Source organism: Marmota flaviventris, chromosome 3, assembly GCF_047511675.1.
Source record: "Marmota flaviventris isolate mMarFla1 chromosome 3, mMarFla1.hap1, whole genome shotgun sequence".
Lineage (NCBI taxonomy): Eukaryota > Metazoa > Chordata > Mammalia > Rodentia > Sciuridae > Marmota > Marmota flaviventris.
Genome location: NC_092500.1, coordinates 9,729,938 through 9,753,153, shown reverse-complemented (window position 1 = coordinate 9,753,153; position 23,216 = coordinate 9,729,938). Strand labels below are relative to the sequence as shown.

General features: G+C 45.9%; 2 protein-coding genes across 3 annotated transcripts; one reads left to right on the top strand and one right to left on the bottom strand.

Annotated features, from left to right (window-relative positions):
• Positions 1-3,581: 3,581 nt before the first annotated feature.
• On the top strand, positions 3,582-5,608 carry Tomm22 (translocase of outer mitochondrial membrane 22). Its single transcript, XM_027930871.2, has 4 exons — positions 3,582-3,731; positions 3,957-4,075; positions 4,505-4,622; positions 4,842-5,608. Exons 1-4 carry the CDS (start codon positions 3,612-3,614, stop codon positions 4,914-4,916), a joined length of 432 nt encoding a protein of 143 aa, XP_027786672.2. The 5' UTR covers positions 3,582-3,611; the 3' UTR covers positions 4,917-5,608.
• A 923-nt stretch (positions 5,609-6,531) lies between these two features.
• On the bottom strand, positions 6,532-19,568 carry Josd1 (Josephin domain containing 1). Of its 2 annotated transcripts, none has more exons than XM_027930751.2 (5): positions 19,418-19,568; positions 18,370-19,182; positions 9,529-9,657; positions 9,212-9,406; positions 6,532-8,598 (listed from the first exon to the last, which is right to left on the bottom strand). In XM_027930751.2, exons 2-5 carry the CDS (start codon positions 18,552-18,554, stop codon positions 8,499-8,501), a joined length of 609 nt encoding a protein of 202 aa, XP_027786552.1. In that variant the 5' UTR covers positions 18,555-19,182; positions 19,418-19,568; the 3' UTR covers positions 6,532-8,498. The 2 variants fall into 2 exon arrangements, with proteins under 2 accessions (XP_027786552.1, XP_027786605.1); XM_027930804.2 differs by having other exon boundaries at positions 19,436-19,568.
• Positions 19,569-23,216: the final 3,648 nt, after the last annotated feature.

Sequence of the window (23,216 nt, the reverse complement as noted above, 5' to 3'; positions counted from 1 at the left end):
CACTTTAATTACTGTAACAATTTTCTGAATTTTTGTGTGAACTGAATTAGGGAAGGACTGTCATTGAAGAGCTAAAATAGAAAGTTCTGTGGTCATGAGCAGTGAGTGCAGTATTAGAGGCAATAATTAGAGGAAATCTTACAGTGTGAGTCCTAGCAAGACAGTCCATATGCATGATTATGGAGATACAAGCTAATGTGCTTTTTCTTTTTTTTGATACTGGGGATTGAACCCAGGGCCTCATGCATGCTAGACAAGCACACTACCATTGAGGTACATCCCAGCCTAACATGCGTATTTATGAGAGGGGCGTACAACTTTTATAAAAATTTCAAAAGGGCCTGGCACCATGGCACACACCTATAATTCCAGTGGCTGGGGAGACTGAGGCTGGAGGATCACAACAAGTTCAAAGCCAGCCTCAACAAAAACTGAGGCACTAAGCAACTCAGTGAGACCCTGTCTCTAAATAAAACACAAAATAGGGCTGGGGATGTGGCTCAGTGGTCCAGTGCCCCTGAGTTCAATCCCCAGTACCCCCAAAAAATAATAATAAAAAATTTTCAAAAGGACTGTAAACCCACCCCTTACCCTTATTAAGAACTATCATATCACTAGTTTCAAATTTCAGCAAGACAGAAACAGGAAAGGTGTAAACCATGGGCTTTAGGGTTGGGGGATAGAAGAGCCAGGGAACCTAGGGTTCTAGGACACCCCACCACGGCTGCATTCCCTTGGCTCCAGCATGGGGCATCACCCATTGCTTGCAAGCACCCTTATTGTTCCTTTGTCCATTGACATGACCTCTAACTGGCAACAGTCTCACCTAATGTGGCATCTGCTGCTGAGCATTTCTCCTGGGAATCTTCAGCAATGTCACATTCCCCATGTCCTCCCCATGCCAGCCTTTCACTATTCCTTCCACAGCGCTCTGTCCTCTGTATTATGCTGCTTTCTCTCATTTCATGCATCATCTCATTTCCGCCCAGAGGGCTAAGCACTGAGCTGCATGATTCCCAATGTCTTCTTATCCCTTGGCAATTTTATAACTGAAAGAGCTCTTTTAGACTTAAAACTACTTATTTGGAAAGACTCTTGTCTCAAAATAAAAAGAGATGGGGAATAATTCAGTGGTAGAGCACAGCTAGGTCCAATCTCTAGTACCATCTAAAAAAAATCATGTATTGTGGGCGGGGGTTGTGGCTCAGCAATAGAGCGCTAGCCTAGCACACGTGAGGCACTGGTTGGATCCTCAGCACCACATGAAAATAAAATAAAGTTTATTGTGTCCACTTACAACTAAAAAACAAATATTTTTAAAAATCATGTACTGCTTTTGTAAATATCAATAAAATTAACTGGTTTTCCTGAAACTTCTTCACGTTAGCTTTGTGAATGACTTTGTAATTGAAATCATCCATGTTCTGTGCCTTTCACACAAGACTGCCTGCTTTACCTTCAACAGTGTTGATCTAGCATTTTCTCTTTTTTTTCCTTGAAATACTGGGGATCAAACCCACAGCCTCATGCATGCTGAGCTACTCCTAGCTCTAGCATTTCTTAAAAGAACCCATAAAAGAGTTAAAAAACCACTGGCACCGAGCTATTAAGCTGCCCTCAAAATTATATAGCTAGCCTACTTAAAAAAAAAAAAATTAACACACATACCAGAGCATAATTCTTAAGTGTACAGCTTAATGAATTACCCAAAATGAACATACCAATGTACCAATCACCCAGTTCAAGAAACGGAAACTTCCCAACTGCCAGAAGCTACACTATTGCCTTTCCCAAATATTATCCTCTCAACAGGAATCAATATTCTGACTTCTCACCAGTGTGACACGAATACCTTATAGTCAGCACATATCTGTAATCCTAGTGGCTTAGGTGTTTCTAGAGGCAGGAGGATCGCAAGTTCAAAGACAGCCTCAGCATTTTAGCAAGGCCCTAAGCAACTTAGAGAGACCCTGTTGCTAAACAAAATATAAAGGGCTGGGAATGTGGCTCGATGGCTAAGCCCCTCTGGGTTCAATCCCGGTACCAAAAAAGAAAAGAAAAACCATACTCAGAAATACCCTTCCAAGGATGAAAAGCCTGAGGACTGTATCAGGACATATTGCCAGCCTCTAAGCCCCACCAAACTATGTAAGCATACAACAAAGACTCATTACTACATTTTCATGGGTCAGATAAGGATCTGGGCTATCCAAACTTCAGAGTCTGTGATTCAGGTCAGTTGGCTAAATATATATAAATAATCCTTGTATTAATAATTTGTGGGGGCACATTATAAAAAGAAGCATTCTTCATGGTAGAGGCAAAAAATTAAAATATGGCATGCCTGTAATCCCTGCTGCTTAGGAAGCTGAGGGAGGACAATAAATTCAAGGCCAGTTTCAGCAACTAAGTCAGGCTCTAAGCAACTACTGTTAGATCTTGTAGTTCAGTGGTAAAGCGCCTCTGGGTTCCATCCCTAGTATCCACACACCCCTACTCCCACACACACAGAAAAAGAAAACATGGATAATATTTAATGCTAGGGAAGGTGTGGGAAATAGGACACTTCCGTTTACTTTTTGGTTTTGAACCAGGGATTGAATCCAGGGGTGCTTAACCACCGATCCACATCCCCAGCCCCTTTTAATTTTTTGTTTTGTTTTGAGACAAGTCTCGCTAAACTGCTTAGAGCCTAGCTAAAGTGCTAAGGCTGGCTTTGAACTTTCTTACCTCCTGCCTCAGCCTCTGAGCTGGAGCCTCTGGGATTACAGACTTGAGCCCCACCAGCCTCTCCTGTTACTGTTTTGAATGTATAGGATATAGTTCTTTGGAGGGTAGTTACTAATACTTAGCAAAACTTCAATATATACGCTCTGGCCAGCAAGCCCAATTCTAGAAACCCATCCTCTAGAAATCTTTGCAGCACCCCACTACTGCAACCTGCACCTTCTCCCGCTTTCTTTTTTTAAAATTTTCTTTGCAGTGTTCGAGGTTGAGTCCAGGGCCTCATCTATGCTACGGATGCACTCTAATAAGTACGCTAACACTGCCCCAACCCCGAGTTCTTCCGTTTTTAAAACTGAGATAACAGCGCCTACCTCAACGGGTGGTGAAGATTTTAGAGTACGCATGCGCGCGCAGGACCTGGGGCCTCTACCTTCCCTCTTACCTTTGTTTGGTACCTTGAAACGGTTTAATAGATGGTTTCCCCAAAGACCAACAAACCTCCAAGTCGCTTATTCCTATCAAAAAAAGCATACCCCCAAGGAAAATGAAACCGGGCTGGTGTTTCTCAAGTGTGATCCTAGGGAGGCTTGCTAAACTGGGTCCACTCCCAATCACTGCGCAAAATTACTGCGGAAGTACCCGGAGCTGCTTTTCTAAAGTTTCCGAGCGTTTTTTTCGGCCCTCTGACGTCAGAACCCCCAGGATAAGGCAAGAGACGCTTTGGGAACGCCGCCGCGGCAGTACCCGGAGCCGAGTCAGAAAAACGGCCGGCCAGGCCGTGCCGCTCTCTCCAGACCCCATGCTGCTCGTTCCCGGAAGGGCGGCTCTGTCCATCCCAGGGCCCAGCTCGACTGCTCCCTTCCGCTTCCGGTGTCCCCTACACCATGGCTGCCGCCGCCGCTGCTGCTGCCGGCGCTGGGGAGCCGCTGTCCCCCGATGAATTGCTCCCGAAAGGCGACGCGGAGAAAACTGAGGAAGAGTTGGAAGAGGACGATGACGACGAGGTACTAGGGCCCTGCGGGGTGCGGGGCAAGGAGCGGGCCCTCCCCGGGGTGTGGGATCCGCGTGCTGCGGGATCCCCGCGAAGGTGGCTTCTCGGGAGGCGGGGTTAGGGGCCCTGCTGGGCTGGGAATGCTCCAGCTCTGCCGGCCTCCGCGTCTTCCCACGTCGCAGAGGGCCGCAGGTGCCTGCCCTTGCTTCGGCCAAAACCCGCACCTCCTTCACCACAGCTAGATGAGACCCTGTCTGAGAGACTCTGGGGTCTGACGGAGATGTTCCCGGAGAGGGTCCGGTCCGCGGCCGGAGCCACTTTTGATCTCTCCCTCTTCGTGGCTCAAAAAATGTACAGGTAAGGGACAAGAGGGCAGAGACATTGGGGGGTGTGCATGGGATGTCTGAACCTATGAGAAAAGAGAATACCGACTTCGGAAGCAGCAGATCTGGGTTTCAGTGACCTTGGACTGCTTGTACCCTAACCTTTCTGAGTTCTAATTTTCTCTTCTATAAAGGCGGGGTTCTTACTTGACAAGGTTGTTAGTTTATCTGAGATGATTGATGTTTAAGTAGCTTTATAAGAACTCAGAAGATTGTTAAGTAGCTATAGCTAACTCCCAGAAAAATCTCCTCTTGTCCCTGGTAGGAGGAGTATGATGCAAGGAGTGGGTAGAATACACATTAAAAGCACTGGAGTATATAGTGAAAGAGGTTTGGTTACTGCTTTGTTCTTAATCTGTTGCCTATTTGCATCTCTCTCTGCTTGCCCACCCTCTCTCTGCAGGTTTTCCAGGGCAGCCTTGTGGATTGGGACCACTTCTTTTATGATACTGGTTCTTCCTGTTGTCTTTGAGACTGAGAAGTTACAAATGGAGCAACAGCAGCAACTGCAACAGCGGCAGGTGAACCCAAACTCTTGACTTTTTGCCAGGGGGAAGACACTAGTTATTTATTTCTCCAGCACCAGCAGATTGGCAGTTACTGTGTGGGTGGGGATTGGGATTAGGCCCAGGCCCTTTTAGATGCCTGTGCTCAGCATTGTTTTTGTCTGCCTCATCAGGTACCATGAAAATGACATCTAGGCCTGTACAATGCCTTACATCTCTCCTTTTCTTTTCCAGATACTTCTAGGGCCTAACACAGGGCTGTCAGGAGGAGTGCCAGGGGCTCTGCCTTCACTTCCTGGAAAGATCTAGATTGTTACTGCTATATTTGAGCTGTCTCAATGGGAGAAATTTGAAATTCAGTTATGTTTGAACTGATTATTTGGGGGGGGGGGGGGGATTTTTTTTTTTTTAAACTGTGGCACACTGATCCAAACCTGGTGGGAAGAATTCTCCCCTCATTGTCTCACAGAGGCTCCCAACTTTCAACTGTACCCTCCACGCTGTCCTCAATGTTTCTTCTGTCCTCGCTCTGATACCAGAATGCAGCTATGCAGACGGTTATTCCAGCTCTGGCCACCTTACCCCTTCTAGTACATTGCTCCTAACTGGAAGATCTCCTCACTGTCTATCTCATTATGGGGTAGAAATGATGCCCCACAATGGGAGGGAAGGATCCCTGACCATTAATGACTTTTGTTTGTTTGTTTCTTTCTTCTTTTTTTTTTTTTTTTTTAAAGGAGACGTTGAGAAGGGACATGCACATATTAATATTAAAACTGACAAAGTGCACTGTGGCTGTCTTGTAAAGCACCAGGAAGCCCCATGTATACTGAAGGGAGGCTGTTTATAGCTTCAGCCACAAAATGGGGACAGTGAGTGTGGAGGACAGAGCAAAGGCTCGTTTCCTCTGCACATTTTGGCTATTAGACTTGTGTGTAAAAAAAAGTCAGTGCTCACTTTTTGTATTTAAATATTAAAAATGATTCCAACTCAAAGTGTCATCCATGTGTCTGTAATAAGTACTTAAAAGTTACTTGTACCATTTTTCAAGGTCAAAGATATACAATGCCTCACATTTCCTCTCATCTAAGCTGGCATCTCCATCTCCACTGATAATTTCAAGGCCTAAAGTTAGTTAAATTTTGAAAAAGAAAATGCACTATTGGCCAAGAACCTCTTAATGACAACTTTGCACTGAATTGAAGTAATCAATTCAGTTCCACCAACCTAAGCAAAGGGCCAGGCCAGTGTTTTTGTAGTCTATAGACATTTCACAGTTATAAACTTATAGGAAGTACTGATTTCTAGTGTTCGGAAAAAGGACATTTTTGTGCCTACTTTAGTGATTGGAGAAACTGATGATGAAGTCAGTTGTAGCCCCATATTTGAATTTTGCAGCTTTTCCATTTAACAAAAAAATTTTTGAGCATAAAACAGAGTCTTTAATGTGAATCTTTTTCTCAGTACTATGCAGTTTTGGAGGTAGTAGTATTCCTGTTTTGCAAAGGAGGAAACAGCCATGGAAAGATTAAGTAATATCCACAGGCCTCATAATAAGTGCTGGATCTGGATTCAAATCCAGCCTCCTGACTACTGAACCATGCTACATACTCCATGTCCTTGGCTTGGATGCATATTTTGCTTCACTAGTACAAAAGCTGGTCAGTGAGGTACAAGCTGTGTTTTGTATATTGGTTCTTCAAATTGGCAATCCTAACATTAAACTGAAAAATGCTTCAATGGTAACTTTTGAAATAAATTCCACTTAAGTGAATATTTTGTATTTTTTGGTGAAGTTTGATCAAACTATTATATCTCTAAGTGGAGAGATGATGGTAAGGAATTCCTTTTAAAGCTGCATCATACTAAAGTTTTGGGGTTTTTTTTCCTCCCTTCATATAATTATATTAGGCAGACAAGGAGATTCGCGTATGGAGTTTACCATTTTTAATATTTGGTTAAACAAAATACATCTTTTGTAAACAAACCCAGCACAAGGCCAACAGAAAAAATAAAGGGGGGAATAAAAGCAAGAAAAAGCCTAGGGTTGCCCCTTGTGGGGCATCAGGGTCAGGCCTGCTCCCTTCTTTAAAAGAAGTGGGGCTTTTTGCCCTTGGGCATCAGCATGGGTCCCTGTTCCTAAGCACCAGAATTGGATATGAACAGAGAAACCAGCCCTGAAAAGTTGAAGCGTCTTTGCATATCCCATTGGCTCATGGACTCCGTGTGCATGGGACTCCTTTGAAGTGCCATTTGCACAGGCCCAAGCAGATTTGTGGGAAGTTTTTTCCTCTTCCCAGGAAATGGCTTACAATCACCAACAGTGCCAATGGACCCCAAGGTCCTGCTTGTGACGATTAATCAGCAAGATTGGCTGTAACTTCTGGCTGGTGTTAGCTGGAATGTCATTGTGCAGGGGTAGAGAGCTCCCTGTGGTGCCAAGCAGGTCTGGTGTAGAAAATGGTGCAGAAGAGACCACGGCCAGTTGTTGAGGGCATAATGTGCAGTAGCGGCTTGGGGCCTCTTTCTTGGCTTAAAAAACAGCCTTGTTGGATTGAAGATACATGTGCAGAAAAAGTGCTGGTGTAAACATGCACTCCAGTCACAGTGGGGAGAGTGCCTCAGCCTCCCCATTACACTTGCTTAGGATCCACATGCAAGCCCCAGGCTGGCTCTCCTGGTGGAGAGAAGTCTGGCCAATGGGGCAGCTCTCAGACCTGCCAAGACCAGTGATCAGTAAGAACTGGCCAGGTTACCCCTGCCTGCCCTCCTGTCTTGAGGCAACCACAGCCACTTTGGTGACACGTGTGGTATTATTTATTTCCCCTCTTGTTTTCCAAAGTTACAAGAGAAAAGTAGCCTACAACTATTTCAAGAGGTAGGAGGCAGGTCAATCCTCTGATTTTTAAAGGAAACTACCAGAAGATGACAAACCTAGGTCCTATAACAAAATGCACATGACCACCTAATTTGAGGGCTGTTGCTTGTCACTACAGTGACAGGCTTCAAGCCCAGGCCAGCTACCAATTCCAGCTGCTCTTAAACTCTTCACGTGATTTTGGCTGACCCAACCTGTCAAGGGTAGATGTTTCTTCTGATTTTGCCAGAGTGGGCCAACTGGGGAAACTGCCCCTTTTCCTTATGTTTTGCCCCAGAGCTTCCTAAATCAATGTAGTGAAATGGTGGGGACAAAACTGGAGTGAAGAAAGCCACCCCATGCTTTTCCCAGTTTGGCTTAGCCACATCCTCTTAGATGTCTATCTTACCACTGTCTTGCTAGACTTGGGGGACTCAACCACCTGGCTTGGGATATTCAAGAAGTTTTCATTATAAAACTCCAAGGCTGTCCATAAACCACCCTCAAAAGTGGGGGGGAGGGGTGGCATTAGGACTGCAGACAGCACGCAGCACTGCTGCTGGGGTTCTGGAGATGGTTTCCTGAGAGACGCTTATGCTCTGGGTTCTTCAGTCAGTCACTGGGCTTTGCGTGTACTACTATGTCTTCAGACACGGGCGCCACAGGAGACGAAAGTGGAGGCAGCATCTCTGGTGAGCCTGGAGCAGCAGTGAGGACTCCAAGAAAACCTGTGTCAGGTCCTCATAGAAAGGGGAAAATAAGCTCGGACCCACCTTTCCTTCTCTTCTCCAAAATAAAACGAAGGCCTTCAGTGGCTTGCCCTAAGCCCTCAGAGCTCCCGCCTGCCTTCCCCAGGCACAGACAATGCTGGGGGTTCTTGTAACAGTCCACACATCCGTCCTATTGCACTGGCAAGTCTGAAGGGGAAACCCGATGAGATGTTTGGGGAGGTGGCCGGGCGGACCCACTGCAGAGGCCACAGCGCATCACGAGGGCTCGAGGACCGAGGCAGGGGCGGGTTGGACCTAGCGGCGCTACACATCAGCTCTCCAACTCTGATGGGCCTCCACCTCCTCTGCTACCACCAGCAGGAGTTCACAGTTCTTTCCTCGCAAATGATGTTTTAGAAATTTCCTATGGAAAAAGGAAGAGGTGAGAGAAAATGAAATGCTGGTGAACTGCAAATTCCACTCTCGGGGCCACAAGTCACCAGACACCTGATCCTTTATGCCCTTGGCAATCCTAACACGTTCTAGTAGGTTCTTCTAGAGTTACCCCTAAGTCTGTCCAGTTCAAATCCCAATCTGAATCTTTGCTCATCCTCACGTTACTGCCGAGAGGAACTGGTTCTGTGAGGAACAGAAGCGCAAAGTACTCTGAAGTGCTTCTGTTTAAAAAAACCAACTACTTTCATCTTAGGGCAATTTAACCCTCTGGCTGAATATGTATCTTCCTTTCTCTGAACTGGTAACAACACTGTGTCAGTGGTGCAGGCAGAAAGAACGTTACCTCACCAGCCCCACCAGACCAGAAGGCCAATACCCCAGGCTATGGACCCTGCTTACGAAAGGGATGAAATTCCTTGTTAAGGCCTTTCCAGTCTGAGACCCCATGATTCCAAGTAAGGCAGGGAGAGGCTCTGAGCACATAAGAATTTCATTTCCTCTGTCAAATAACCAAAGATGAGCTTGACTTCCCTCAACACAGCAAACCAGAAGCCCAGCAGCTGAGCCACACTGGGACTCACCTGAGCTCGCTCTCGCCTCCAATCCACTCAGGCATCTTGAGCTTGGAGTCGAGGTTGTAGTACGCCCCGCCCACCTCTCGAACACAGATCCAGTGCTGCCTTTTGAGAGGCAACTTGAGTGGACCCCAGCACAGGCTGGAGGGCAGATTCATGATGAACCCCATGACATTCGTGAGAGCAATAACACCAACATCCCTGCAGAAGAGAAACCATATCAGACTCTGAGGCAGCCAGCCTTAAGGTCCCATGCAGTCCCCTCATGCCAGGAATCCCCGACCAAGGCCTGCACCACAACCTGCTGTTCCCCATCATATTACCTGCGCTTGTCCCACCAAACAGCTTCATAGCCTTTGGTCTGAAGAGCCGCCATAATGACGTTCACATCATAATTCCCATTTCCCAGCATGCTCTTCTTGTGGGGTGTCACCATGGTGTTTGGAGACAACCTATGAATGTGAAAAGATGATGTTGAGACTTGTTGGTCTGCCTAATGCGCCCTGGCCATACCAAAGGAGCAATTTCTACCAGTACACTGGAAGCTGGTTACCCTCCCCCACCCAATCAAGTATAATTTCCCGTTTCTACTTAAGTATTCTGTTCCCTGGGATCCTGCTGCTCTAGGGATCACCTTTCTTTTTTTTTTTTTTAATATGTTTTTAGTTGTCAATGGACGTTAATTTTATTTATTGATATGTGGTGCTGAGAATCGAACCCAGTGTCTCACACATGCTGGGCAAGTGCTCTGCCACTAAGTCACAACCCCAGCCCTCACCTTGCTTTTTCTGCAAAACAAGTCAGGTGAGACCTATCTACCTGCCATTTAGAAACTGTGTCTACAGACTGTTACAGTGGTGCACACCTGTGATTGCAGTGACCTGGGAGGCTGAGGCAGGAGGACCACAAGTCTGAGGCCAGCCAGTGAGGCCTTGTCTCAAAATAAAAAGGGCTGGGGGTGTAGCTCAGTTGTAGAGGCCCCTGGGCTCTATGTGGGGAAAGTGTGTCTAGTGAAGTCAATGGATACAAAGAATATTCCATGAATTGAGTCTCATTCATGAAATCCCCAGCCTACTGCAGTCTTTCTACAGTCTTCCTCTTGCTTATCTTCCTGCCCTAACACAACTTTTTTATGTTCTTGTGCAGTGCTGGGTATCAAACACAGGGTTTCACACAGGCTAGGCAAGTGCTCTACCACTGAGCCACAACCCCAGCCTGATACAATCTTTTTTTTTTAAAGACAGTAAAAAAATAAATAAATAAATAAAAAATAAATAGGTGATGTTTTCATTTGCATGGTCAGTAATTATCACTCCTGCTTTTTATAACTTAAATACTTTCTACTTAAGGCTTTCACACTTGGCAATCATTAAATACCTAAAGGTATACAGGGACCAAGACAGGGGGATGCACACCTGTAACCCCAACAACTCAGGAAGCTGAGGATCACAAGTTTGAGGCCAGCCTCAGCAACTTAGCAAAACCCTGTTTCAAAATTTTAAAAAGGGCTGAGGATATCACCCAGCCAGTGGCAGAGTGCCCCTTGGTTCAATTCTCAGTTCTCCCCACCACCAGCACACACAGGCACACAGGGGTCCCTATGCATAAATGCATGAGCTGGAGACAGATGTGAAGCAATAAAAAGCAGTGAGGCGCATGCTAACCTGGGATGCATGGCCTAAAAGCATTCTGGACCGTGCACAGTAGTTGGGGAAAAAAATTTTTTTTTTTTCCTGTGCTGGGGATGGAACCCATGGGTGCTCTACCATTAAGCCACACCCCCAGTTTTTATTCTGAAACAGGGTCTTGCTCGCTAAGTTGCCGAGGCTTGAAACTGGCCATCTCCCTGCCTCAGCCTACCAAATTGCTGGTATTACACATGTGCACACCATGCTGGGCTCAGAAAAGGACATTTTGAAGGAGGGTCTGCATTCCCTCAACTTTCCTGAGAAGGGGAAGGAGGGTAATGTGGTGAGTTCCTTAGGACAGGGGCAGAAGAGAGGTACCCAGGAGGTTGCCAAGTGCCATCTCCAGAACAGAATCCAGACTTCAGTCAAAAATGTCAACTCTCCTGCATACACAGCAACCACACTGAATCCCATGCCCATCCCACCCCCATTTTTTTGTGGTGCCAGGGATCAAACCCAGGGCCTGACACATGCTGGACAAGCAGTCTCACAGAGCTACACCACTAACCCCTTACTGATACTTTGTCCAAACATAAAACACACTGCTGCCACTAACTTAAACCCCTCCAACCATGCCCACAGCACATAAATACAACCCGAACTACTTTGGCTGGCAAGGCCCTCAGGATCCTGCTGACCTCCGTTCTCACCTCCTGTTACAAGACCTTTTTCTATTTCTTAAAGACTCAAGGCTCTTCCTCACATGGCACTCACTCGATGTCCCTGCTGATTGCAATGCTCTTCCCTGAGCTCTTCATTGGTTTTGCTCCTAATCACTTGGTCTTAAATGTAACTGTCACAGAAAGGTCCTTCTGACCACCCCACTGTAAGTTTCTCCCAGTTCGTTCATCTTCTGGCTGCTCTGGTTCACTTCTAGCCCTCCATCAGTACGGAACACATTGCCTGTTCCTCTGTTCTAGAGTGCAGCAGGAGCCTTGACCGTCCAGTCAACACCGCACGCCCAGGACCTACAGGGCACAGGCAACACACTCAAGGAGTTTGTTGAAATGTTCTGCTTATTTCTGTTATTCTTTCTTTATCTTCTGCTCTAAATACTAGTAGACTTTAAAATAAAAGGGCTTATTGCTTACTTCCAGAGCTAGCAAAGATGGGGAAATCCAAGAACACCAAACCCCATTCTGTAACCAAACACTTGACCTGTAAAACAATTCCCACGTACTCAACACCCACCCTAAGCACTAAGATAGGTGCTTTAATATGTGTCTCAATCCTCACAGGAAACTACGAGGGGATGAATTATTTATATTTTATAAGTAAAAGCATGAAGTCTAAGGCAGGCATGGTGGCATATGCTTGCCCCAACAATTCAGAAGACTGAGGTAGGAGGATGGCAATTTTGAGGCTACTCTGGGCAACTTGCCAAGACAGTGTCTCACAGTAAAAAATAAAAAGATCTGGGGTCAGGTGTAGTGGCACATGCCTATAATCCCAGAGAATCGGGGGATTAGGCTGAGGCAGGAGGATCACAAGTTCAAGGCTGGCTTCAGCAACTGAACAATGTCCTAAGCAACTTAGCAAGACGCTGTATTAAAAAAAAAAAAAAGGAATGTAGCTCAGTAGAGCACCCACAGATTCAATCCCCCGTATTGTAAAAACAAATTCAAAGTCTGATAGTTTTAACTGATTTGACAATGAACACTTACAAGTGATACAATTATTAAAAAACATGTTCATTAGAAGTTGCAGTTGTAACTGGGTGTGGCGGCACATGCCTTGTAATCCCAGCAGCTTGGGAGGCTGATGCAGGAAGACTGTGAGTTCAAAGCCAGCTTTAGCAACTTGGTGAGGACCTAAGCAACTCAGCAAGACCCTGTCTCTAATAAAATAAAAAAAGAGGGGTGAGGATGTGGCTCAGTGGTTTGGTGTCCCTGGGTTCAATACCCAGTACCAAAAAAAAGAGAATAATTTGCAGTTGTGCTTGCTGTCTTACAGCAGTGACCCAAGAGTCAGAGTGGGAGGTGGTGCAGGGTTGTGAAAGGAAAGGTCAGCAGAGTCCCCAAAGCCTGGGGCTGCAACACAGCTCAACAGGACAGAGCACCCGTCAGGTCCCAGGTATTGAGCTCCAGCAGGCTCCCTTCCCTCCACCCAGAGATGAAGGTTCCCCCAGGGCTGATGCTGCTGTCTGCTTCAAGCAGGCTCCCAGCAGGGCAGTGAATTCTTGAGCATGCGTCTGGTGATCCTAGTTCCAGACTCATAATTGGAGGATCCTGAAGATATGGGATACTTCTGTACAGTAAATGAATGAACCAAGGGAGTAAACAGGGTTCCTGGGAGTCCCCCTATGCCAATCTTCACCTTGAACCTCCAAAAAGGGGATTACATAATATGCTTCAGTTCCCAGAGTTGACCCCCACAGACATTTGTTCTAAGGTACACCTTTCAGATTTCGTGTTCTAAGGATCTCTCTTCCTCAGCCTTCATCTTCTCTCTCTCAGATTTCTTTCCTGTCCACTTCCTCTATCTCTCCCTTCACTATAGACCTGGATTTTTTTCCTCTTCAGTACTAGGATGACCTGTTAGTCATAATGCTAGGCAAGCACTCTACCACCAAGCTACATCTTCCTTCCTTTTGTGCAAGACAGGATTTTCACTAAACTGCCCAGGCTGGCCTCACACTTGTGATTCTCCAAGCAGCTGGGACTCCAGGTGTGAGCCACTACAGAGACTAAAACCAGGACTTTTGAAATAGGTTCCCCAAACTGATCTCCTTGCTTATAAACACTCCTTCCACTGATTTAGCTTATATATTCCTGCCACATTCACCAAGTTGTCATTTCCTTCCCTTACAAATGAACTAGGCTGGCATGGTGACGCACACCTGTAATCCCAGCAACTCTGGTGGCTCAGGCTGAGGGAGGAGTATCCCAAGTTTGAGGCCAGCCTTAGCAACTTAACAAGTCCCTAAGCAATTTAGCAAGACTGGCTCAAAATAAAAAATAAAAAAAACTGGGGATGTGGGTCAGTGGTTAAGTGTCCCTGAGTTCAATCCCTGGTACCAAAAAAAGGAAAAAGAAAAAAACCCATAATATTACATACGAACTGCCTGAGCGGCCACCTCCAAATCCTCCAGCCCTATTCCACCTGCTGTTCCCTTCTCATGAGGCTTAGTACACTTCCAGTACCATGACTATGTGGCCTCTATTCTTTTCTCCTACTTCTGGTTCTAAGCCAAATCCCATAACTTTTTTTTTTTTTTTTTTAAGAGAGAGAGAGAGAGAGAATTTTAATATTTATTTTTTAGTTATTGGCGGACACAACATCTTTGTTTGTATGTGGTGCTGAGGATCGAACCTGGGCCGCATGCATGCCAGGCAAGCGTGCTACCGCTTGAGCCACATCCCCAACCCCAAATCCCATAACTTCTTCAAGCTCAAGTTCACATCCTCTCTTCCATGGAACCTTTTTTTTGGGGGGGAGGGGGAGGGGAGGGGTGGTGAGTGCAGGGAGCTGGGGAGGTAACCCAGGGAAATTTTACCACTGAGCCACATGCCCACCCCTTTTTATTTTTTGAGACATAGAGTCTCACTAAGTTCCTGAGGGTCTCACTAAATTGCTCAGGGCCTCACTAAGTTGCTGAGGCTGGTCTCAAATTTGCAATCCTCCTGCCTTATCTCTTAAGTCACCAGGATTGCAAGTGGGGCCACAGTGCCAGCAACTGCCTCACTTTTAAATGTGGCCCTTTCTACCTGCTCAGGGATCTTCTAATGGAGAAGTTGGAGTGCTTGTCCTTTGTGGTAGAGAATGCTGGTTGTTTACCACTATCCCTATTCTCTTTGTTCCTTCCAACTTTCTTTAGTTTCTCTCCATCAAGCCAGCTTTCATCCAGTTACACTTGAACAGCAATTCTATTTGAAAGAGGAATGTATTGCTAGCTGCAAGAACATTTGATCTCTGAAAAATTGGGATGAATCTAATGAAAATGTCTGAGGTCTGAGCACTTTCTGTTTGACTTCTCTGACCCTTCTTTTTCAAAGCCTGGATACACATAAGGTCAAACCCCTCATCTACATAGATACAAATTGATGGACATTTGCCCACTGTCTTTGGTCTTCTCTCTAGGCACAAGCCTCAGTTACACCTTTTCTTTTCCTTGGCCCCTTGTTGCTGACCAGCCATTAGCTCAGTTCCACATTCCTATTCATTTGTATTCCAAGCATGAGTCATTTCATAGCCACAACTCTATTCAAACTCCACCCTGCTATTTTTGTATTTCTTCTCTTTTATCTGGCTAAAATTCAACTGTTAGGATAAGCCCTCTCAACAAATAGCACTTACTGACATTTTTCTCCCATTTCTACCACTCATCAGTTATATCTTCAAACCAGCAAAGAACTTTAGATCTGAGAACTTAAAGTTACCTAGTTAAACCTGCCAGCATTCCTCTCCTTTGCTTCAAGATATTTTCACTTTCAAATTGCTGTGGTTCTCACTTCAATATGTTCTCAAGGCATGCTCGGTACAGCCCCAAAATGTCCTGTCCAGCTGTGTTCTCCAAGGAGGCTTGCGGTGCCTGGCACACTGCAGCAGCTGGTCAGTGTTTGTTTTAAAAATTCCATCTACTCTCCTTCACCTTTTCTCTCTTTGCTTTTTCTCTGGATTCTTTCCATACTTCTTTTGTTTCTATGTATCCTAATAGAATCTTTCCATTTAAAATGCTCCATACAGAATTCCACTACTGGACTTCTCTTTTATGTACTGGTTTGCTTTTACTGAGGTGGATCTTAGGTTGATTTTTTTTTTTTAAGGTGGATTTTTATACTGTGCTAATAGGGAACTGAGAAGCACTATATAATTTGCAAAATCTTCAAAAAAAAAAAAAAAAATAGAGGACCATGGTTCCATAAAGGTGTTTAGCAAGCATCCAGCATTCTTCTACTCAGGGAAAACACAGCTGAAAGACTGCTATAGCCACAAACTCTTGTTGATCACAGTCCAGATCCACAGTCCCACTTACTAGCAGGGGGAATAGCTCTGGTGCTAGGACAGCTCTGACAAATCTTGCCAGGATAAAGCAAGCAGCTGAAGCAATTAGGAGGCAAGCCCTGGAGCCACAAAGCTTGGGTCCAAATCCTGCCATTAATATCTTTGGAAACTATCTGTGCCAATTTCCTCATCTAGAGAAATGGAAAATAAAGTCTACCTCCCAAGCTCAGTGTGAGGACTGAACTAGCCCCAGGGAAGCCCTCAGAACAGCGCTTCACTGTACTGTTCACGTTAGTGATCTCATCATGATTGCGCCTCTTGTCCAACCAGAAGTCAAATTTACAGAAGTAAAATGTTTTCTAACCTAATATGACTACATTCATATATTTTTTTAAATTTTTAGTTGTAGATGGACACAATAACTTTATTTATTGATTGATTGATTTTTATGTGCACTGAGGATCAAACCCAGTGCCTCACATGTGCTAGGCAAGCACTCTACTGCTGAGCCATAACCCCAGCCCACATTTGCAGAATTTTATATCTGATATTTACTAGTGGGTAATACTGGGCAAATTCCTACACTGAGTTCTAGTTTCCTAGGACCACTGCTATTCAGTCGTTTTGGGATTGCCAATACATATCATAAAGCATTCAGGTAATCACTGTGAATCTTCCTTCTATTTCTGGATTAGAAAACAATTTGCAGATAATCCAAGTAGGAAAATAAGAAATATCAATGGCTGGCCAAAAGAAATCAATTCAGTGAACTGGGTCTTCCTTTATGTCACATGACTTGGTGACACGAGACACATTATCTTACTTCCCAGGTGAAATCTTCTTGCTGCCAGATAATGGTCATGATGCAGACACATCTGGTATGTTAAGGTGAAGGCACTACTTTGTATATTATTGGAATTGGAAAACAATTACTCTCATTATAGTTCTGTTAGTATACTTGGATTAACATTCTTTTTAAGAGAATGCCTATGGTTCTCTCAGAGTAAATGATCCACAAATCACTGCAAACTGGTTGATTTTAGCTATTATTCGGGTTCCAATGCTGCAGAAATTTCCTATTTAAGTGAAGGGAATCAAAAAAGGGTCCTCTGGAACTATGCTGAATATACACTGCTGGAAGAATTCTTGAGCTGCCAGGCATGGTGGTACACACCTGTGATTCCAGCAACTAAGGAAGCTGAGGTAGAAGGACTGCAAGTTGGACACCAGCCTCAATAACTCAGCAATACCCTCAGCAACTTAGCAAGACCCTGCCTCAAAATAAAAACAACCTGGGACAAAGCTTAATGGTTCAATGACCCTGGGTTCAATCCCCAGCACAAAAAAAAAAAAAAAAAAAAAAGAGAGAGAGAGAATAGAATTCTTAAGCTTTCCCTGCACTGAGAATTAAGTAAGGCTAACCAACTCTCTCTGAGTGATCAGATAGGCTCACCGCCAATGGACTGCAGACGTGCTGCTATCTCTACCTAGACACTGCAGAACTAATTCTCAAACCCTCTGGCAAAATAATTCAGAAAATCAAAGCAAAGAACAACAAGCTGAACTTCTACCCACTCGTGGCATTTGCTTTAGTAGGTAAGAAAGGCCATCTAGGTCCGGTGCAGTGGTGCACCCCAGTAATCCCAGTGACTTGGGAGGCTGAGGCAGGAGGATGGCAAGTTCAAAGCCAGCCTCAACAACTTAGCAAGGCCCTAAGCAACTTGGCGAAACCCTGTCTCTAAATAAAAATAAAAGGGCTGGGGATGTGGCTCAGTGGTTAAGCGCTCCTGGGTTCAATAGCTGGTATAGGAAGGAAGGAAGAAAGGCCAGCCATCTAGAATAAAGTAGAAAGGGGAGGGATCTGGAATCAGCTTCAAATGTTAGCTTTGCTACTTAGAAGCTACTTGGACAAATTACCTGACCTTTCTTCCTGTTTCTCTATCAGTAAAACAAACTGTTCAGAAGTAGCCACACAAAACAATGCATGAAAAGCATCAATGCTGGCACATGGCCTCAAAGAGAAGCTGGAGCACAGTATGCACAACTTTCTTGTGGTACCTGCCACATTCCACCTTTGATGACAGGTGACTGACTGAATGTAGACACATCTTGTCCCCCTTCTACATTGTAAACTCCTTGGTGGCAGGACTTGAGGAGGCGGCATTCTAACCCAGTAGTTAACAGCAGGATAGAAACCTAACTTCAACCTTGGCTCCAGTGCTTGCTACGCTACAGTGGTCACATCATTGAACTTCACTGAGCTGTCTTTATCCGTAAAATGGAAATAACAGATATAACATGGATTCCACAGCATTGTTGAGCAGATCACTTGAAATAACACAACTAAGGCTATTCCAGAGTAGGTAGCACATACATGATAATGATTCTCTTTCTCATTCCTGCATCTCTTATACCCACTGACAGCATCTAGCTAATACCTGTAGGTTTGAAGGCTTAAGCACCTGATGCGCCCTATCCACTCAAATTCAGAAATATCAGTGAGTATCAGGATGCCAAGAAGAGGTGCCCTACCTCTGGAAAATCTCTTGCAGCGTTTCCCGCGTGAAGGCGTTGCTGTCCTGGAAGACATTATTGAGGGCATGGAGGGCACAAAGCTCCCTGCGTTGTTTCTCATGGTAGATTTGTGGCGGTGCTGCCTGGGGCAGCTCCAAGGATTCAGATTTGGCCTTGTCTCCTTTCCATGGCATGCAACTCATGTTTTTCGTTTGAGGTTCCAAAGAGGGTTGAAAACACCCACTCTTCCCTCCTGAGGAAGATGTAAACTTCTCAGTCTTTTCAGGATTCCTGAGGTCCACTTTATTCTCTGGTGTCCATGATTTATGCTTTGACACTGGGAGAAAAGGTTGAAATCAAAAGTGGGGAAAAGCCACCTCTTCTCTCTTCTCAATAGAAAAATAGCTTTTGGATTAGTTTATTTCACCATCACTGTCAAAGTGCAGAATTTTTAAAAACTCATATAAAATGTAAGATCCGTTGCCCTTTTCCCACCCTCCCCTTCCTCCCTGCTCCTAAAAGACACTATTTCCTTGCGGTATTTTCTTTCCTCCCTGAAAATGCCACCAGGCCTCAAAGCAGGAAGACCAAAAACAATCGGTCACATCGTTCCTTTTCTTCCATTTCTTTAGAATCACGACGCCACAGATTCAGGAGACAAGGCCTGGGTGGTGGATAAAACGCACAACCGAAGCAGCTAGCGAGGGCCGGCCAGCGTGGGATCGCGGGTCGCGCTGGGGCCTCGGGGGCAGCCCTCCATCCTCCCGGGCGCGGTGGCGAGGCGGGCACAGCTCCTCGGGAAGCGCGGGCTCTCGTCCTCCCGCCGCGGCCCTGCGGAGGAGACAGTTCTGATCAGCTCCGCCCGGCGGGCGGGCTGGGGAAGGGGCGCGGCGGGCCCGGCCCCTGCCCGCGGGACGGTCCTGCGCGGCGCCGGGCAGGCCCGGAGGGGTGGGGCCGGACACTCGCCTCGCCCTCCGGGGCCCCGGGCCACCCGGCTCGCCGCCTCGGCCCTGACCTCCCCGCCCGTCACGTGCAAGCCCGGGCGCCCTCCCGCCGCGCCCCCTACCCCGGCTCCCGGCCGCACCGGGACAGCTTGGGTTCGCGCCGTGGGTCGCCCCCTCTCCGCCGCGGGTCGCCACCTAGAGCTGCTAGCCGCCACCTGGGCCACGCGCGGACGGGCGCGCGCACCTGAGCCCGACGTCAGCGCCCCTCAATCGGCGCGCGCTCCGGAAACGCCCTCCCGCGCCGTCCCCGCCCTCCCCGCCGCGGCGTCATGCCTGACGTCAGCCTGACGTCAGCGGCGCCAGCTGTGGAGCCGCGGCCGCCGCGCCTTTGCGAGAGTCCGGCCGCGCGGAGCTGTCTGGGGATTTGCGAGGCTCGCGTGTCGCCGGGTGTGGGAATGCAGGGCACTGGATGTGTAGGGCGGGCGTCTGGCTTCGGCGGCCCCCTCCAGGCGGGGAGTCCCGCCTCGACGCTCGTTCCTCCCTTAGGCGGCCGCGGCGCCACGGTTCCGGGGCGGCGACCCAGCCAGCCGCTGCCTGCGGCCCTGCCCACCCCTCCCGTCTCTGGGCAAAGTGCTTTCTCGAACCTGGACTGCGGTTCCTGCGCTGACCGTTTTTTTGTTTGTTTGCCTAGCGCGCCTTTCACCAGGTGGTTGTAACACACCTTACGGACGCGGTCGCGCGCAAATCTCTTGGTTAGAGAGCCCGACCACCTCGAGCTTACCAGGAGCACCGAGGGTGTGCGCCTCACCGGGGGTCACATTTCAAGTGAAAAGTGGGATCCTCTTCCAGCTCCGTGGTGTCGTATTTCGGTTCTCGCCACACTAACGGTGTTCACGGGCTCTTTGGTGCTTTCTCAGGGTCCAGCTGAGCGATTGTGTGTGTCAGAAGCAAACTACTTGCAGACCCGAGTGGGCTTAGCTTTTCCTCCCTTTACTCCTGGGGCTGTGAAAGGCGTCGTTATCCACCTTGGCTGCTCGTCTTTTGAATTTTTTGTTAAGAAAATGGGTAAAACAATAAAAAATAAGTCACATCTCGAAATCAGTTTTTTTTTTTTTTTTTGGTTTGTTTGTTTTGTTTTGTTTTTTGACCATGCTTCAACTTGACTCAAGATTTTGAGTGTGGTACCTCTATTCAGACTACTTTTAAGTTATCTTAAACTTTTTTGTTTGAAAGCGGCCTATGGGATAATGATGTACTTAAAAGGCTTGCAGTGCAAGTCACTGTCCTAAGTGCTTTACGTATATTAACATTTACTGCCAATTATCCCATTAGATCCCTCTGACTGCCACACAAAGAAGTTAATTAAGTACTGGAAGTCACCTAAGTCTGTCTTGGATTCAGGATTTGAACGGAGGCTAACCTGTCTTCAGAAAGAGGATATAAGATGGGTAGGGAATTCCCTCTAAAATGTTACTTTAGACTTTCCCATTCAATTCATGAAGCATCTGTTCTGAGAGTATCTTTTCTAGGCAAAGTCCTATAGTGGGAAAAGCATATTTTTTAGTCTGCTATCAGGTGTCAGCACATTTCAAACTTTTTTTTAAATTTTTATTGTTGATTGTTCAAAACATTACATAGTTCTTGACATATCATATTTCACACTTTGATTCAAGTGGATACATTTCAAACTTGAACTCTTTCTGAAGACCCAATTGTTAAGATGCTAAATGTTGGTCTGAGCAATGGAGTTAATACAACACAGCACCTCTGGTCACCAAAATGTGGACTGCACCCCCCTGCACCCCCTGCCAAGAAACCAATCAGTTCTGCAGTAGACACCAGGTGAATATCCTTTAATTCAGTTGGATTTTTTTTTTTTTTTTGTATTGGAGATTGAACCCCCAGGCATTTAACCTCTGAGCCACATCCTCAGCCCTTATTTTTATTTTTATTTAGAGACAGTGTCTTGCTGAGTTGCTTAGGACCTTGCCAAGTTTCTAAAGTTGGCTTTGAATTCTCCATCCTCCTGCCCCAGCCTCCTGAGTCACTGGGATTACAGGCATGTGCCACTGTACCTGGCAATTCAGTTGGACTCTGACTACCTAGGGAGAGCATCAGATCCACAGGTTAAGGGCGGGGTTCTACAAGACTGCCTCTCATTTTCAGATGCTGGATGCAAGTCTGGACCTCTGGAACTTTGGCAGACCAACTCTGTTAATCAGGGTTCCCATGAGTCCCTCTTTGGTCTGATTAATCTGCTAGAGCAGCTCAGAGAACTCTGGCAAACTCTTAAGTTTGACAGTTGATTATAGAGGATACTGCAGAGGATGTAGATGAACAGTTAGATGGAAGAGACTTGCACCAAAGTGTGTGGGAAGGGCATGGAGCTGCCATGCCCTCTCTGGGTGTACAAGCCTTCAGAGACATTCATGTCTCTGGAAGACCCCCAGACTTGGTCCTTTTCTGGTTTCATGGAAACTTAATCATATAGACTTGATTAAATAATTCGCCATTGATGATCAACTTAAACTTCAGTTCTTCTTTGATCCCCAGTAATTGGGGGATAGGCCTGAACTCTCAACCCTTGATTTTTGTCTTTCTGTAACCAGTCTCTGTCAGTTGATTTACTAGTATACAAGAAAACATTGGTCACTGCCAGTTGCTGTGGTGCACACCTATAATCCCAGAGACTCAGGAAGCTGAGGCAGGAGGATTGCAAGTTTGAGGCCAGTCTTGGCAATTTATTGAAACCCTGACTCAAAAATAAAAAGGGCTGGGGTTGTGGCTCAGTGGTTAAGTGCACCTGTGTCCAATCCTCAGTATGACAAAAAAACAAAAACCATCAATCACTTGGGAGATGCCAATGATTTAGAAGCTTCATAACAGGAATTGCAATGAAGACTGAATAATTGTGCCATTTAACATAGGCACAAATTATTGTAGAATATAGTGTCTTAATATTCAGTTTTTGTATGTCTTGTGGTGCTGGGATTGGCCACTAAGCTATACTACCAATGCCTTTTATTTTTTAATTTGACACAGGGTCAAACTTAAATTACCCAGGCTAGCCTCAAACTTGGGATACTTCTGCCTCAGCCTCCTGAATCACTGGGAATACAGGCATTCACCACCATGTCTGACAGTATTTAGCTTTGCTAATTAAGATTTTAGTATTTTGGGACCAGATAGGGTTGTAGGATGCTGGTGAACAATTTGGCCAGGAAGAAGAAAAAAGCATATCAAAGGAACTATTATCACGACCATTGAAGTTTAATGACTTCTTGTTCCAGATTCCCAGCTGCCCAGCTGTGTTTGTACAAACAAGACTTGATGATACCTACTTTCCTACTTTAAAACAGAAACAAGATGAGACTCTTTCAGGTAGATAGATCCCTGCGACTAACAAGGCCTTTTTTTTTTTTTTTTGGTACCAGGGATTGAACCGAGGGGCACTTGACCACTGAGTCACATCCCCAGTCCTATTTTGTTTTAGAGACAGAGGCTCACCTAGTTGCTTAGCGCCTTGCCTTTGCTACGGCTGGCTTTGAACTTGTGATCCTCCTGTCTCAATCCAGCCTCTGGGATTACAGCTTGCACCAGCACACTATGCTCAGTTATGTATTTAACCCTGTCTGTTGCTCATTAAATCTTGCAATTCAAACCCTAAAACTGGAGTAACTTCTCAAATGATTGTGCTTTCTCACCTATTGCTTAGGATGAGTGGCCAAGGCCAGCCAGCATTAGATCTTGGGTTAATCCTTCTTTTCACCTACCAGTAAAATTCTAAGGTTTTTCTGATGTTTGAAACAGAAACTTAAGACATTAAAATTGGTGCACTTTGGATGACATTTTGGATTGGGGCTTTCCACAGCTGACGACAGTAGGGGAAAAAAATCTGAAGGAAACTACCTTAACAGACCC

Coding starts and splice junctions, on each gene's coding strand:
- Tomm22 (XM_027930871.2), top strand. CDS start 3,612: ATGGCTGCCGCCGCCGCTGCTGCTGCCGGCGCTGGGGAGCCGCTGTCC. Junction 3,732..3,956: donor AAGAGGACGATGACGACGAG/GTACTAGGGCCC, acceptor CCTTCACCACAG/CTAGATGAGACCCTGTCTGA. Junction 4,623..4,841: donor AGCAACTGCAACAGCGGCAG/GTGAACCCAAAC, acceptor TTTCTTTTCCAG/ATACTTCTAGGGCCTAACAC.
- Josd1 (XM_027930751.2), bottom strand. CDS start 18,554: ATGAGTTGCATGCCATGGAAAGGAGACAAGGCCAAATCTGAATCCTTG. Junction 9,407..9,528: donor GTTTGGTGGGACAAGCGCAG/GTAATATGATGG, acceptor TCTCTTCTGCAG/GGATGTTGGTGTTATTGCTC. Junction 8,599..9,211: donor GGAGGCGAGAGCGAGCTCAG/GTGAGTCCCAGT, acceptor CTTTTTCCATAG/GAAATTTCTAAAACATCATT.